Consider the following 16,027-nt stretch of genomic DNA (forward strand, 5'->3'; position numbering starts at 1 on the left):
CAAAAGTAATTGAAAGTAATCCAGTTAAAAGTAACCCTACCCAACCCTGCCTACGACCATAGGGGTTAGAGGTCCAACCAGCCAACTAAAAGTGTTGATAATGGCCAGGTGTTGGGAACCTTTTTGACTCAAAAAAGCAATAGTAGCAAAATGTTTAGATTTTTATTTTAAAGAGGGACACACCATATTTTTCGAAACAAAATTCAACAAAACCACCAAACCCGCTCTCCAAACGCAAAATTTTCAGTGCATTTTATTTCACTCTGTGACGTTAGATTTGATAAAAAAAGATGAAATAATAAAGCAGACCCCATATCAACAAATATACCACTTTAACGAATCTCCCTCCCACAGTAACTTAATATCGTTGAGGCTCACTTCAAACTTAATTTAATTTGTAAATTATGGTTTCAGAACACGGTGCAAGTAGTTCACGTTTGTAATAATGTCACAAAAACCTGGTTTTGTTGTCAGACGTTTTTTAAAATCATTATTTCATCCTCATGTTGTGTAAGCAGTCAGGTCAACCCAAACCCTAGCCTTTGATGACAAAGAGTCTCAAAGGGCTGCACAGACCACAGATGATTGATTGCAAACCACAGACTATTATGACATCACCCCCTGATCTAAAACCTACATGAGGAAAATTAAGAAACCTAGAGAAGCACATGATGTCATTCCCCCTTGGCACGATTCACTGATCAATTTCGACAAAGGGTCTAACTCAGTCCTGACCACCAAAAAGAAAGGAATATTGCTAAATATACTTAATGCAACATCCGAACAAACATTATATGCATACATAACCATATATTTCTATTGCAATTTGATTTTATGGCCCCTGATACACAAGTTATTACATTTTATAACCTTGAAACGGGCCGATGGAGACCCTAACACCGCATAATGGTTAAAGAGACAGTGTGTATCATTAAGAGTGACTTAGTATTTTAAAAAAATCTTAACTCATCAATAAAATAGAGCGGGTGGTCGAGAATTGGCATTTATTTTAACAATTCTTACAAAGTGGGAGATTACAATTGTTCAGCATCTTGCTGCTACAGGTAACCACCTCAAAATATTTTGTGAAAGGTTAGGCATAAAAGGTCTAAGAAAATGTGTGCGATCGGGTTACTTTAAGTGTCTAGTCAATATTCTTTTGTGTTTTTGGTTACACAACACAATACAGTGACATCTTTTGGTCAAAAACACTGGCCCTTTAAATTTTAGAATTACTTTGAAGATGATTGCACCCAAGTCAAGGTACTATAGGGGCAAAAAAACCTTCATGAACTATATGTTTATAAAACTTTTATTGAAAGACAAATAACACAAGCATTTGTCCACATTCAGAAATAAAACAGTAAACACCCACACACAGATGCACCTTAAATAGCAGCTCGTAGACGCACACATCACTCATGACCTAAAAACTGAAATACAGAAAAGGAGAAATAATTTTCTTCAAAATAGCAAATGTTCCCTGCAAGCGTTCTTTACATAATTTTCACAGCTCAGTTTTAGTCCCAGGAAGAGACACCTCAGGCTGGACACCCTCTGTCGTCTCTGCCTTTTTTGTTTTTACTTTCTTCTCCTTTTTTGTCTTGCTTTTCTGCTTCTTGTTTTCTGCATAGTCTCCCTTCTTTTTAGGTGTCCACTCCTCCTTTAAGCAGGCTAAGCACAGAAGGCACAGCAAAGCATATGGAACATTGCTCAGGCTGTATTCATCGTGTGTGTGTATATTACCTTTGTCCTGTCCTTTAAGTACATGCTTCTCACAAAGGTAAGTCGTCAGGTCTTCTTCTTGGCTGCCTTTGTACCAGTCCTCAATCACATCTTCATACTCCTCCACCAAGACGTCGCACTGAAACGCACATGTTTTAAATACAGTAGCGCCCTCGAGTGGCGTCCACATTGCAATCCATCACCAACATAAAAAAATGTTTCATAAGAACGGTTACTTATACATGGATTACCCGCTTTTTGAGGTCAGACACTTCGGCCGACGTCTCGTTCCACAGTTCGTATGGAATGTCCATGACAACGTTGACACCTTTATTCACCAAACCGTGAAGAGTTGAGAAGGTCTCCGACATGCCCTAGAACAGGGGTGTGCAAACTTTTTGAGTCGCGGGTCGCTTTGGCTTAAACATTTTTTGAAAGGGCCAGGAGAAGGAAAGAAAAAAGTTGATTACATTTTTTGTATACAATGATACAGTCTCAAATGCAAACCTGAGCAATACCTGAGTGTAGCTCCTATGCTGTTAGACAGAGGAAAGAAAAGCTACTGGACTTGTTCTAGATATGAGGAGTGGTAATATTTATTTTGTTAAATATGTTTAATTTCGGGCAGCATGGCGAGGCAGTGGTTAGCGCGTGTGTGGCACAGTTCTGAGGTCATGTGTTCGAACCTTCCTGTGTAGAATTTGCATGAGTTTCCTCCGGGCACTTCAGCTTCCTCCCACATTCCAAAAACATGCATGTCAGGTCAATTGGCCGGTTCAAATTGTCCCTAGGTGTGAATGAGCGAGTGACCTGTCTGTCCCTGTGTGCCCTGCGACTGGCTGGCAACCAGTTCAGGGTGTCCCCTGCCCACTGCCCTAAGACAGCTGGGATGGGCTAAAGCACCCCCGCGATCTTACTGAAGATAAGCGGTGCAGATAATGTATGGATGGATGTTTTATTTATTTTTCAGTTTGATAGCTGGTCATCTACTCTAACTTCGTAGTTAACCTATTTTTAGAAGCAAAATTTACGTTTATCTGCAATATCTAGGGCCTAGAAGAAGTGGTGTCAACTGTGTTTTAACCAAGGGCCACATCATCGTAATTGCTGTCCCTCAAAGGGCCTGATAGCACGTTTAAATGTGATTGGTATGTAACAAATGCATCTACAGACGCTGCCCTACTTATGAACGATCGTTCATAAGTTGAATTTGTCCGTATGTTGCTTCAGTGCTATATTTTGTATGTTTAAGACTTGTATTGTTTTGAAACCGCGAAATAAACGTATGATGAAATAATAGGCTCTATAACATTACAAAGCAGGCTGAATGATAAAGCATAGTACTGAAAAACAAAGCTACACATTAGGCGTTGACATTTTGTGGTCTGTGCAGCCCTTTGAGACTCCTTGTGATTAAGGGCATCACAAATAAACATGACTTGACGATGAAAATAAAGTTAAGATTAACTTACTTTTGGAAGAGTTATGAGACTTCCTCCTTCGTGGTAGGGCGAAAAAAAAGTGATCTAACCATTTGCTCAACTGCATCAAGCTTCCTTATTCCACTTTAATTTCAAATGAAACGGCTCGCCTCATAACATTTTACACCAACCATATCGAATGGATGCACGAGATATTAAACAATAAAAATATCAAAGTTCTTAGCGTGCTAGAGATACAGTGCAGTGTGTTTACAAACGAACTAGGAAGTAGAAGCCGGATTTTTTCTTCGGGATGGATGTTCGGTGACCACTCAGAGCACCACACGGCGGAAGCACTACAGTATTGTCATCTAGTCGGAAAAAGGTGCACACAATACAAAATCTAACTTGCAGCAATGGCCCAATATTTTTTGACATCCCGAAAAAACTGTTCATATCTACCGTTTTGTCTAAGTCGAATGGTCGTAGGTAGGGGAGCGTCTGTATTTCTTCATGAAAATTAAGTATTAAATGATTCCGGTCACAAACATTACAGTTGCATTTGAAAAAAATATCACCACAAACATAGAATATGTTAAAAAATAAAACAGTATATAGTGCTATGTCTACATACAACCTATGAGAAATTGTAGATATGAGATGAATTTCGAGCAAAATGTTGACTGACATAAGAGAGAAAAGTAGCAAGAATTTCAATATGTTGCCACTTGGCTTTAAAGTCATTGTTTTAATTAATCAATTAATCAAAATCAATTTGTTAAGCAACTTTCAGACAAAGAAATGTCACAGAAAATGTGACAAGAAATTGTATGAAAACATTGTGTACAATAAAAAAATGAAAAATGTAAAAATCCCATTCTTTTTCCCAACCAAACAGCCCGGAACCCATTACAAACCTTAAGAGCTCTCATACTACTTACTCACTCTTAGCTCTTTTGAAAATGTGGTGACAGAAAGCAGATGATACTTTAGACTAGGTGAGAGTATGGGCACTTTATGGTCTTCTTATTTCTGTATTTTTATTTTTAATAACACGTTTTATAGCTATTCAAGATTAACTTTGATACTTTTAGGAGGCAGGGAACGAATTGATTCATTTACATCAAGAACATTTGCTAGAGATACAACAGTTATAGATATTAGCACCGTACGGGTACAATTTAATCCTGTAGGTAGAAGTATCACTGTATAACAAAACAATAAACTCTTGGACAGTTTAGCTCAATTTTTCTCAATTCCACTCATTGCCATTAATATGGTAATACTGGTCTGTCGGGGTGCTGAGCCATCACTTTATAATAGTGGACAGGCATCATGTGAAATGTAGTTTTTGGTTAAAACTCCGTTTTGACCCGTTTATTTTAAGACGCTCAGACTTTTTAAGCTTCTGCTGGCCGCAAAAAATGTAGTGTCCAGCAACGTTTGGCCCAGCAGGCCAATGAGTTTGACAAACATGCCTGAGAAATACTAACTTTTTTAAAACAGAGGAAAGAAACCAGACTGGCTTCATTTGGGAGCCTGACTTGCCTTAGCAAAACGATTGCTGCCAGTTCTTTCTTTGTGCAGGTTGTACTCCAGGAGTCTCTGGCATACGTTCTCCACCACCTCAATGAAGCGCAGGTCGCTGTGGATGGATACAGGCAGTTTTTTGCAGGACTGCTTTGGAACAAAATTATGTGAACAAACACAGACTTACGACTTGACGTATTTGATTGGAGGTGCACCCTTGCTGTCAATGAAGCGGTAGTTACGGTCGATTACTTCTTTGGTCTTGCCCGTTTCATAAAACGCAGACTTCATCTCTATGCTGACAAACTTACACACTGGAGAAACAAGTCAATATTCAGCACTTTTCAGGCAACGAATTGCAATTCAAAGTTTTGTTTAAAACCTTCAATAAACAATAATAGGAAAATAAGGGGTTCTCATTTTTCCCGACCCAACAACCCCAAACACAGTCTATTATTTTTATATACAGTAAATTAATTTTGATATTTAAAAAAAAAATGTATTTTGGTGTTAAAAAGTCAAATGTGGTCCCTTTCCTCACATGGTTAGTCTGCATCTTGCCAAAATTGATGCATTTATTTTATTATTTAGTGTTTTATTTTACCATTGCTTGTGTCTGTTTGGCAATGAGATTAGCAGCAGCATATCTAAAAAATTGCAGAAATAAACTACGAATGGTCATTTTATTTTACATAGTCAAGATATTTTTGCTCACAATCTTGTGTTCTTTAGGGTGATTATGGCTCTGTGGAAGAGCCTGTTAGTCCTTGCGAGGCAACATTATAAAAATATTTACAAGGGCAAAATGAATTGATGTAGGAACGTATATAACACACTTTAACTGATGGTACTTTAGTTCAAATTTCTTAACGACAAGAAAACTTCTGTAGTATTTCTGAGTAATTTTTTAGAATTTCCATAGTATATCTTTTGTAGTATTTGTTGGTATTACCGTAGTATTTTTGCAGGATTTCTGTCGAAGTATTTTTGTAATATCCATTGCAGCCTGGTCATCCTGGAATGGGGATTACCTCATGTGCAGTCCCCTTCTCAAGGTTTATTCATTTTTCTCATGTTGAGGTTTTTGAGTTTTTCCTTACCCTCATGTAGGTTTTAGATCAGGGGATGGTGTAACAATACTCTGTGGTCTGTGCATCCCTTTGAGACTCTTTGTGGTTAAGGGCTGTGCAAATAAACTTGACTACTATCTGCATGATACGGTATTAATTTTTATGAAAAAATATTGGTGACTTTATGAAAGTCTATACAATAGGTCGAATAACATAAAACAGTTGTAGTTTTACGACGGTATAATTTGACATGATTTATTTGTGTTACAATGAAAACATCTTCAAATGTATGCTCACAATACTAATGTTAAATGTATGTATGACTACAATGAAGACAACTGCAAATCAAGTCATGTCTTGCCTACGTTTCCTTAGCCCAACGTTGTGCATGCATAGTTTAAGAAAACACTGATTAATAAAATTAATTTTACAAATTAATTGTTTCCAGTTTGCAGTGAACTTTAGTGCATCGTGATGAGTTACCTTCACAGTTGTCCGGAAGATGAACCCACTCGTCATCGCCATCGTTTTTCGCCGCCGTTCCAGCCACAGTAACCGTGGCTAAAAGCCAAAAACGAAGCGCCGAAGTCATTTCGCCCGCTATTGGTGGACTCCAACCGATCAAAACGCTCCTTTCCCCTTTTAAAGTAAAATATCAGAATAATATTTAGCTTCCCTTCGCTAGCTTCATCGCAGCTGACACCACTTCCGGTTTTAGTTTTCCAGCCACCAATCAAAGAGAACGAGGTGGCATCCGTTTGACCAATGGGACACGGGTAGGAAGAGTTGCAGTATTTTTTAGGCCGCCAGTGTGACGCGCACAATCCGAGTGTGATTTTCCTTTTTTTAAATTTATTTTTTATTTTCTAACGGTTTTGTCCACATGAGAGCGCCGTCTACACATGCAAAATAAATGCAGTCCAAAATGGCTTGAACTAACGCTGCGAACAATTTAGTACGCAGGCCTACACTGAAAACATGCATTGAGTTAACCTCATGCAGCGTTTGACAATTATTATCTAATGCTCCACTTGAAAAATTGATGTTTGGAATTAAACCTTTTAAACTATTTTCATTGAGTCTTCAACAATATTCTGTACGGAATTAAATCAACTCCAACCCCAAAACCAACTCAAAACACAGGCAAAAGAGCCATTCAACATCCTATGTGGACAAAGAAAAACAGTATACTGAGCTAGGAGTGAGGTGCAATGCACTATGAATGCAGGGGTGTTACAGATTCTGGTAGGGATAAGGAGTTAACAACGTATTTTGAGACAATGGAAGCTCTAGGATAGCCAGCCCAGCCATGAATGTTTAAAAAAATAATGTTGCATGTCAGGACCAGAACGGAAACAGGACCCAATAGCGTAACGTTTATCACAAGTTTTATTATAGGAAAGAGGAAGGGCCGCGCCCAAGATCCGGTGTTCTCTGGACGCGGGAAGCAAGTCACTTTCGTACTCAGATTGTGATCCGAACACGGAAGTGGATCTTCCATAGCGAGCGATGGCGGTGTCAGGGACGGAAAAAAACTGGTCGGTAGCCGGGACTGGGAGAGCAAGACGTGGTTGGGGTCGGAAATGAGTCGTAAGTTAGAACGGGAGAGTTACGTAGTCGGGAACAAAAAGGGTCGTAAGCCGGGAAGGGAGCGCAGACGTGGGATCAAAACAGGTCGTAGCGGGAGACAAACAGGAGCAAAACGGGACAGGCGGGAGTCAGGGTCGAAAAAGGCTTGCCTTGTATACACAGAGGTTTGCAGACGGACTGACAACAGGACTGTCAAATAGTGACAGGGAGCCAATCAGAACCCGCGGCGGTTGGCGCCAAATGAGCGGGCACGGGTGATTCCAATCGGTAATCATGACAGTTGCATTTGCTTTTTAATGTTTGTTGTCAAGCGGTTGCCCACAATGAAAACACATTTGAATCCAAATTTATGCTTTAAGTAGATACATATACTGCACTGCCTAATTAAAATATATCTGGATCTAAATACTTTTATTTTTTGAAACAACTTGACAAAACGTATTGAACAGTTTCAACATCTACTTTTTTCAGTGTCTCTTACTTACATGATCAGACCTAATGATTAGAGCCTGAATAGCTCCGTTGCCAGGTTATTATTTTTACTGTATGCCAGGAAAGATTTGCAAATAGAAATACAAAGCTTATTTACATGTATAGTTGTTGGTCCGGAAAAACTATGTTAAGACAAATGTTAACACACTGAACACCACACATTAGATGAAAATAGACACCATTAACGAACCTGTTTCATTCTCAATGTTAGTTTGAAAACTCTCCATATACAGTGCATCCGGAAAGTATTCACAGCGCTTCACTTTTTCCACATTTTGTTATGTTACAGCCTCATTTCAAATTGTATTAATTTAATCTCTTATCTCAAAATTCTGAGGCTGTGAATACTTATGTAAATGTGGAAAAAGTGAAGCGCTGTGAATACTTTCCGGATGTACTATAATTCCAGGACAACATAAGATATGTAGGTAAGGTCCGGAGAGTATTTTTGTTCATTAGCCTCACTTCATTTGCTGTAGTATCTGGCACTTCGAATGGTGTTGGTGTCTCTGAATGAGTGTGTACATTTGACTGTTGGCTCAAGGATAGCAGCTGGCTTTTAGCAAGCTAAGTGTTAGCCATTCTGCTGGTTGAGTGCCTCTGGGCGTCAGCTGTGATTGCACAGTTAGAGATGGAGAGAGCTCGGGGTTTGCTTTATTTTACTATCTTTTGCTTGACAAAATTATTTGTTTTCATCTTTTACATCCCGCAGTTGTCAAGTCATGTTTATTTGTTTAGCCCTTAATCACAAACAGTCTCAAAGGGCTGCACAGATCAAAGACTATTATAGAAATTGTTTAAACCTGTTGTGGTAGGCAACAAAAAGTTAACTAGAAATGTCTAAACAAAATAAATACCTGTCAACGTATATGTCCATCCATCCATTTTCTGCACTGCTTATCCTCAATAGGGCCGTGGGGGTGCTAGAGCCCATCCCAGCCATCTCCCGGCAGTGGGCAGTGTACACCCTGTGACTGGCTGGCAGCCAGTCACAGGGCTCAATTTGTACATCTTTTGATCATTTAAAACTTTTCTACAGGGAAAAAATAAAAGTAAAACCCATTTTTTTTGTTCTTTCTCATTTCGTCTTTAACACGGATCTTCTCAGTCCCTAGAAGAGTACGGGAACGTCATTGCAGACAGCTAATATTGTAATGGTACACTAACAAATGTTATCCGCAATCAAGCATTTATTCAGTAAATAAAATTCATACTGTTTACACAAATTATCTTTGTTTTTATTCTACATAGTATGCCTTGCTGTGAGTTAATAGGTGCCGCGTTGTGTTTGTAAGGTTTATTATTGCTTACAGAATTTTGAACCTTTTTACTCGCTGCCGCCATCTTCTGGCTCATGTCATCATTGCTGCCTCTGTCAAGCTCCTTATTTTGCGTGTACAAGTACATGCATTTCTTAGAGGTGCTAAAAAACACTTCTCTTTTCATCTCTTTTGGGTTTTGCGTTGGCGTTTGGAGTGTACTTAAAACTTTCACAAATTTGATTCTACACTGACAAAAACAAATGAAACAAAACACCCTCACCCCTATCCCTCATTCCTCCTACCAAATGTGTTCTGCCCCAAACAGCTTTGATAAACGTACGATAAAGCCAATAGGCGCGGTAGAAATTTTTTTATAAGAGCTCTTTGAATTCAGTTGGGCATTCATAACAATAGAGAAAATATTGTGCTTTCAACTTCACCTTGAATGACACACTCTACCTCTAATAAGGGGATTTGCAATCATTAATAGGTGGAAATTGGCTGAGGTTGACAGGTATGAAAATAAGCAGGACAAAAAAAAACATCCCTTGAACTGAAAAAGTGAGCTCGGTGCAGTGAGCGAGCCGTACTCAGCTTTGTTTTTTCATCATGGGTGATGCGGTAACTGTTCTCCAACCGTTTTTAAAAGAGATGCCTGAACACGTTGCCAAAAGAACAGCCGGCTCCCGGTGACATATATCGGTGCGCAAACACGCACCCTGGCAGATGAGCGTGTGTCTCATCGCACAAGTTGACACTGAGTTGGTGGAGGGGAGCTGGATGCGACGCCCGAAAGAAAGAAAAGATGAGAGCCGGTTCCTATTCAGAAGCGCGGCCCACACAAAAGCTTTGTGTGAAAAACTCTCGTGTCTCTCTCTGCAATCCAAGCATCACACACGTGCAACAGACGCCGAGGGTAAAAAAAGGAACTTTCAACAGTTGCACAATGTGGGCCTAACGTTGCTAGCGCGCTGTTTTATGCCGCAAAAAGAAAAGATCTTTGATTTGTAGAATCTAGTAAATTTGCCAGCCTGTTCATGGACGTTGGGTAATGGACCGCATTGAGAGACATTTTGTGGACAAACAAAAGCTTTTTTTGTCTCTTCCCTTCAGACTGTTATGATATAAGTACAGTAGATTTTCTTACATTAGCATTAAGTTAAAAGACTGTGGTGCTTAAGCTATTCATTGTACCGTATTTTCCGCACTGTAAGGTGCACCGGGTTATAAGGCGCATGGAATTGAGGCTACAGTAGGGCTCTTCACTTATGGCAGGGGTGTCAAACCCATTTCAACTCGGGGGCCACACGATAGAAAAAATATTCTCTCAGGGGCCAGACTAGTAGGTTGGAGAGAAAGAAATAAGAGAAAGAGAGAGGGAAAGAAAAGGAGAGGGTGTGGGTAAAGGAAACAGAGAAAGAGAGAAAGAAGTCTCAGGAGAAATAGAGAGAAGGAGAGAAAAGAGGAGAGAATGAGAAAAGGGTAGAAAGAGAGAAGGGGAAAGCAAGAGAGACAGAGAAAGAGAAAAGAGAGAGAAAAGGAAAAAAAGGAAGAGAGAGCAGAAGAAGGTAAAAAGACACATAGAAAGAGACAAAGAGGAACAAAGAAAGAGAAAAAGACACAGAGAGAGTGAAAGAGTGAGAGAGATAGAGAGTGAGAGAAAAATAGAGGAAGAGAGAGAAAAATACAACTACAGCGTCTTTGTGAGAGGCACTTTGCTTTGGCGACATCAAGTGGACATATTTCAACCTGCAGCTCGTTTTTCTCTTGCGCTTCCCTCAGCGTTGTCTCGCGGGCCAGATTAAATCCCTTAGCGGGCCTGATTCGGCCCGCGGGCTGCCTGTTTGACACCCCTGACTTATGGCATATGGCATTGATCAATCAATTGCAAAACCTTTCCTCCCACATTCCAAAAACATGCATGTTAGGTTAATTGGCCGGTCCAAATTGTCCCTACGCAAACAAATTGTCTGTACCTTTGTGCCCTGTGACTGACTGGCAACCAGTTCAGGGTGTCCCCCTGCCCACTGCCCGAAGATAGCTGGGATGGGCTCCAGCACCCCCGCGACCCTACTGAGGATCAGCCGTGCAGATAATGGATGGATGGATGGATGATTGCAATGGGGTTTGAACCAGTTTGCAGTGGTGAGGGCACTAACATTTTACCACTAGACCACCAATGGTACGAATGACATATATAAAGGCATTAGACCAGGGGTGTCACACTCAGTGAGGCTGAACAGAGTTGCCCCCCCTCCATATGAATTAATTACAAAACCTCACTTTCCCTCCATTAAATGCTTTCCGTGTTTTCGTGCGCCATGGTTATTGAGTTGTACGCTTCCTTCCTTCCTCTCGATGATGTGCAGGTTGCATGAATGCTCCTCGACCGTTCACACCCGATATTGCACTGCAAAAGATCGGATATGTATCGGATTTAGGACCACATATTAAAGTGGCATTGCTCTGGTGTGAAAAAAGTAGATATGAGCCGTTCAAACGGACTTTAACAGATCAGATAAATGTGGCGTGCAAAAAAACAATCCAATTTACCTGCAGTGTGAACCTAGCCAAAAACTGTGTCCATGAATGAAACACAATTACATGAGGTTCAGTTTTGGTTAAAGTTAGCCAATTTTTATTTTGAACGAGCATGTTTTTTTTCTAACATTCTGGAGACTGATTGTGTTTTGCGTGTAAAAATAGAGTGCATGCTAAAATGTACCGCTTTCAAAAGGTTGGCACCTATGGACAAAACACCGGAACCAACTCACCATGCTATAAAAACTCGGCACTGCATAGAGCATTTGGTCTGCATTTATTAAAAAAAAATCAGAACTTTTGATGAAGATGTCATTGAGCAAGCTGTGTGTTTGACATGCCAGCATTACACCGTATCTCGTTATCACACTATTTTTACTCAAGGTATCAGAAGCACTTATTTGCACGGTGCATTCTGATAGGTTAAACAGTCTGTTCTCTTCTTTACCTGTGTGTCAATAACCTGTCATGATTACTGATGTGACTCACCTGTGCCCACTCATTTGGCGCCAACCGCCGCGGATTCTGATTGGCTCCCTGTCACTTTTTGAACCCAGTCCTGTCAGTCCCCTGTTGTCAGTCCATCTGTGAACCTCGGTGTATACTAGGCAAGCCTTTTTCGACCCTGACTCCCACATGTCCCATTTTTGCTTTCGTCTGTCTCCGGCTACGACCCGTTTTGATCCTGACCTCGTCTGCTCTCCCGTCCCGGCTTATGACCTCTTTTTGTCCCTGACCACGTCTACTCTCCCGTTCTGGCTCACAACTCGTTTCTGACCCCGACCACGCCTTGCTCTCCCAGTCCCGGCTAACGACCCGTTTTTCCGTCCCTGACACCTCGCTACGGAAGATCCACATCCGTGTTCAGTTCACAATCCGAGTACGAGAGCGACTTGCTCCCCGCGTCCAGCGAACACCGGATCGTGGGCGTAGCCCTTCCTCTTTCCTTCAATAAATCTTGTGAGAAACGTAACGCAATTGGATCCTGTTTCCGTTCTGGTCCTGACATAACCTCTCGGTTAATTTAAGTATACCTATGTGAAAGCCTGTGTAGTATTTTGTTGAAAAACTATGTTTTCTGTTTATGCCTTTTGCAACATTATTGACTAAGTGAAGTGGTAGGGCTGTTTGTCTTGTCAGAATGCACTGAGCAACTGTCCTTCTGGCATCTTGAGAAAAAAAAGAGTTACAATGAACTAAGCTCTAAAGCATTTTCATATTTCATCTGTACCACTTGAGATCAAGTGGTAAAGTGCCATCGCCACCCAGAATCTCGTTGCATACAATAAATTGCGATTTGGACCAGCAATGATAAGCAATTGATCAATCATTGCTCAAATACGGAAGAATACCATAGAACCTGAAGGTAACGCACACCCAAAAAAAAACTGCATACATTTCCAATCGTATCTGCTGTATAAGGCGCACTTTCAAATTTCTGGCCAGTTTGGGGTTTTTAGGTATGGCTTAAAGTCCGGAAAATACGGTTGTTTTCATTTAGCGCAGGGTCTATTTAAAATACATCCCCCCAAAAAATCATAAGAGTAACAATAACCAGACATTTTTAAAGGATGCCTTTATTAAAGAGTCAATAACGTGCGCCAGCTGTCCGCTTCTAGAAAAATAACAATCGTACAATCTTTCATGTGGAAAAAGATAAATGTTTTTGTCTCACTTTTAAAGCTAGAAATCCCCCTTGAGGTCGGATAGAGCAACCTGACACCTCCGTGTGTGTGTGTGTGTGTGTGTGTGTGTGTGTGTGTGTGTGTGTGTGTGTGTGAGCGTCGTTGTGATTTGGTAGGAGAGAGCTTTGCTATTGCAAAGGCTGAAATTTTGACTTCAGAAACGCCACATTTTATGCTTTCGATATGGGTCCTGGTAAGGGAGGGGTGGGGGGCTGTAATAGAGATCTAAACATATATATTTATGTTACTACTTATTCATCATAAGTAAACACACACTTTTCACTCGTACACACACTGGTTATTGGTCCTGTGTGAGGCTGTTTTGTTTCTTCATTTCGTAGGGACATACATTTTCATTGGAAAATAAAGATACTGTCCTCTGTGTGCATGTGTATTTTTAAGAATGTGAAAGAGAGTGGGGACATGCGTGTTTGTCTCAGTTTTTATCCGCACTGTACTTGGCACGCCCCCCAACAATTGTTTTTTTCATATAGTAGTCGCACCAGATTATAAGGCGCATGGAAAACAAAACTATAGTAAAGGCTAGGGTTGCACAACAATTAAAAAGTACTTAGTCAGTCGGAATCTATGACTGATCACAAATGCATAACATTAGATGCAATGGGACTCAAACCCGGGTCGCAGCCGGAAGTGCGCCAAATTCTATCCACTAAGGTAATAGACGACACATGAAAAGGCATAAGGTTTAATCTCAACATCAAACTGTGTATGTTATTGTCTGAATAGAATAGAAGAATAGAATAGAATTTACTTTTATTGTCATTCTTTGTAACCATGCACACAGAACAAAATGTCGACGCACCGGACCAGTACAGTTAATCTGTAGCGAGCCGATGCAGCCATTTTAGTCATTAGGTGACCTAGCCCCTCAATTCCAACCCTTAATGCTGAGCGCCAAGCGATGAGTACCAATGTTGTAAGTCCTAGGTATGACTCGGCCGAGGCTTGAACCAGCGACCTCCCAGTCTCGGAGCGGGCGCCCTACCCCTAGGCTACCGAGCTGGCCCAGTCATTGGAATATTGGGTTCCTAGTAGAAAAAAGGTTGGGGATCACTCAACTGCGATATTGTATTGCCGACTCGCAGTCTTTATGAAGGCCAGAAAATTCTTAACTGAATGAAGAGCAGTGCAGGATGTTTTTCGGTTGTCTTGAGAGATATAAATAAAATGCCTCGCTGCGCTTATTTAAACGTATTTCACCTACAAGGCTTAGTTTGAGCTGAGAAAAAGTACAAGATTTTACACTGATTTTTAATCGATTTCTGTTTTCCCATTTCTCTAAGATATCTGGTGCCGTGACTAAAAATTGTGTGATAATGAGATGTGACCGAATGCCTTGTCACATGTCATTTGTATACCTAATGGTCTTCTGGTAGGATCTGGCGCTATCCAGGTTTGATTCCTGTTGAATTCAATGTGATGAAACTGTGAACGGTCTAGTGGTCAGGAGATAGTGCTTACCATTGCCACAATTGTTGCGTAATGGTGGTTAGCTACGATTATAAGGAGAGCATTCAAATTCTCTGGCTATTTTGGGGATTTAGGTGCGTCCTACAGTAATGAAAATACTGTAGATAAAACATGACGAACCCTCTACCTAGAGACTCAGTGTTGTGTCACTGAATGAAATTTGTCTTGTCTGAGAAACAGATGAGACAAAACAAACACACACACACACTGAAGTGCAGGCGTCAGGGAATCAGACATCCATTACTAATATTGACCCATCAGAATGATTGAATATCAGCTTTGTTCGCCCGCCAACCAATTAAAGGAGTTTCTACAAGCGATCGCTCCTCGTCAATAAACATTTTCAGCGGCATCCAACTGAGCTGTAACACGCTAATGTACGCTCGCTGTGGTTATGGCACGCTTTGTGGCATGCCGCTGTGAATGGTTTTGAGCTCTAGACACCATTGCAAGTACATTTGTTTAAAGGATATCGGCTTTTAATTCACCCCAATTATTCGTAAAAAAAAGGTTTATAGTTGCCTTTAAACGTCTCCAGTTGACAGCCAAACATTACATGTTATTAAACAGGACTGTTATGTGTGTAAAAGAAGCTCTTCCGTCTTCATACCATAAGAATCGAAGCAATACTTTTTAGACAGAAGTTTGGCCCGAATACAAAAACAGCAAATGGATCTCGCAAACAGGGATTACTTTAGCAGAACAAATATTATAAATTCACATAAATTTAGTAGGTGTAAAAGGCAAAAAATGCTGCGGAGTGATTACATCAGAGGTTATTTGGGATAAGGATAAAGTAAACTGCTACATTTTATTTTATTTTTTATTAATGATATATTGTATGCCTATGAATTTTGTGGTCAAATTGTTGTTTTGCATTGTGATACTATACTTATATATAACTGTTTGCCAGGTTATTTTTAGTTGGGTCACTTGTATCTCAAGGTAGACCGAATCTTTTGGCATATTCTGGTTTTAAGTGACATGCTTTTCTTATTTTCGATGCACGCTACTTCCATTCCATGAGTGTGTGTTGTGTGATGCGGTCAATCATGCAATACTTGATCTGCTCCATGCTGCTAAATTTGCTGGAACTTCTGATTACCATGTAACATGACCCTTTGGGTTTTGGTGGAAGAAAAAGAATACAAATATATATATAGTTTCCACTGGCTGCAGGTTCACGCTCACACCCTTCACATCACCATTTCCTGTCCAAG

General features: G+C 40.4%; 1 protein-coding gene across 1 annotated transcript; it reads right to left on the bottom strand.

The window, feature by feature from the left end:
• Positions 1–1,296: 1,296 nt before the first annotated feature.
• Positions 1,297–6,478, bottom strand: cnpy3 (canopy FGF signaling regulator 3). The gene is made up of 6 exons (XM_088348397.1): positions 6,230–6,478; positions 4,864–4,990; positions 4,695–4,791; positions 1,977–2,099; positions 1,747–1,864; positions 1,297–1,674 (listed from the first exon to the last, which is right to left on the bottom strand). Exons 1-6 carry the CDS (start codon positions 6,336–6,338, stop codon positions 1,508–1,510), a joined length of 741 nt encoding a protein of 246 aa, XP_088204523.1. The 5' UTR covers positions 6,339–6,478; the 3' UTR covers positions 1,297–1,507.
• Positions 6,479–16,027: the final 9,549 nt, after the last annotated feature.

This window comes from Urocampus carinirostris, chromosome 11, assembly GCF_059441175.1.
Source record: "Urocampus carinirostris isolate Australia breed hairy pipefish chromosome 11, RoL_Ucar_1.0, whole genome shotgun sequence".
Lineage (NCBI taxonomy): Eukaryota > Metazoa > Chordata > Actinopteri > Syngnathiformes > Syngnathidae > Urocampus > Urocampus carinirostris.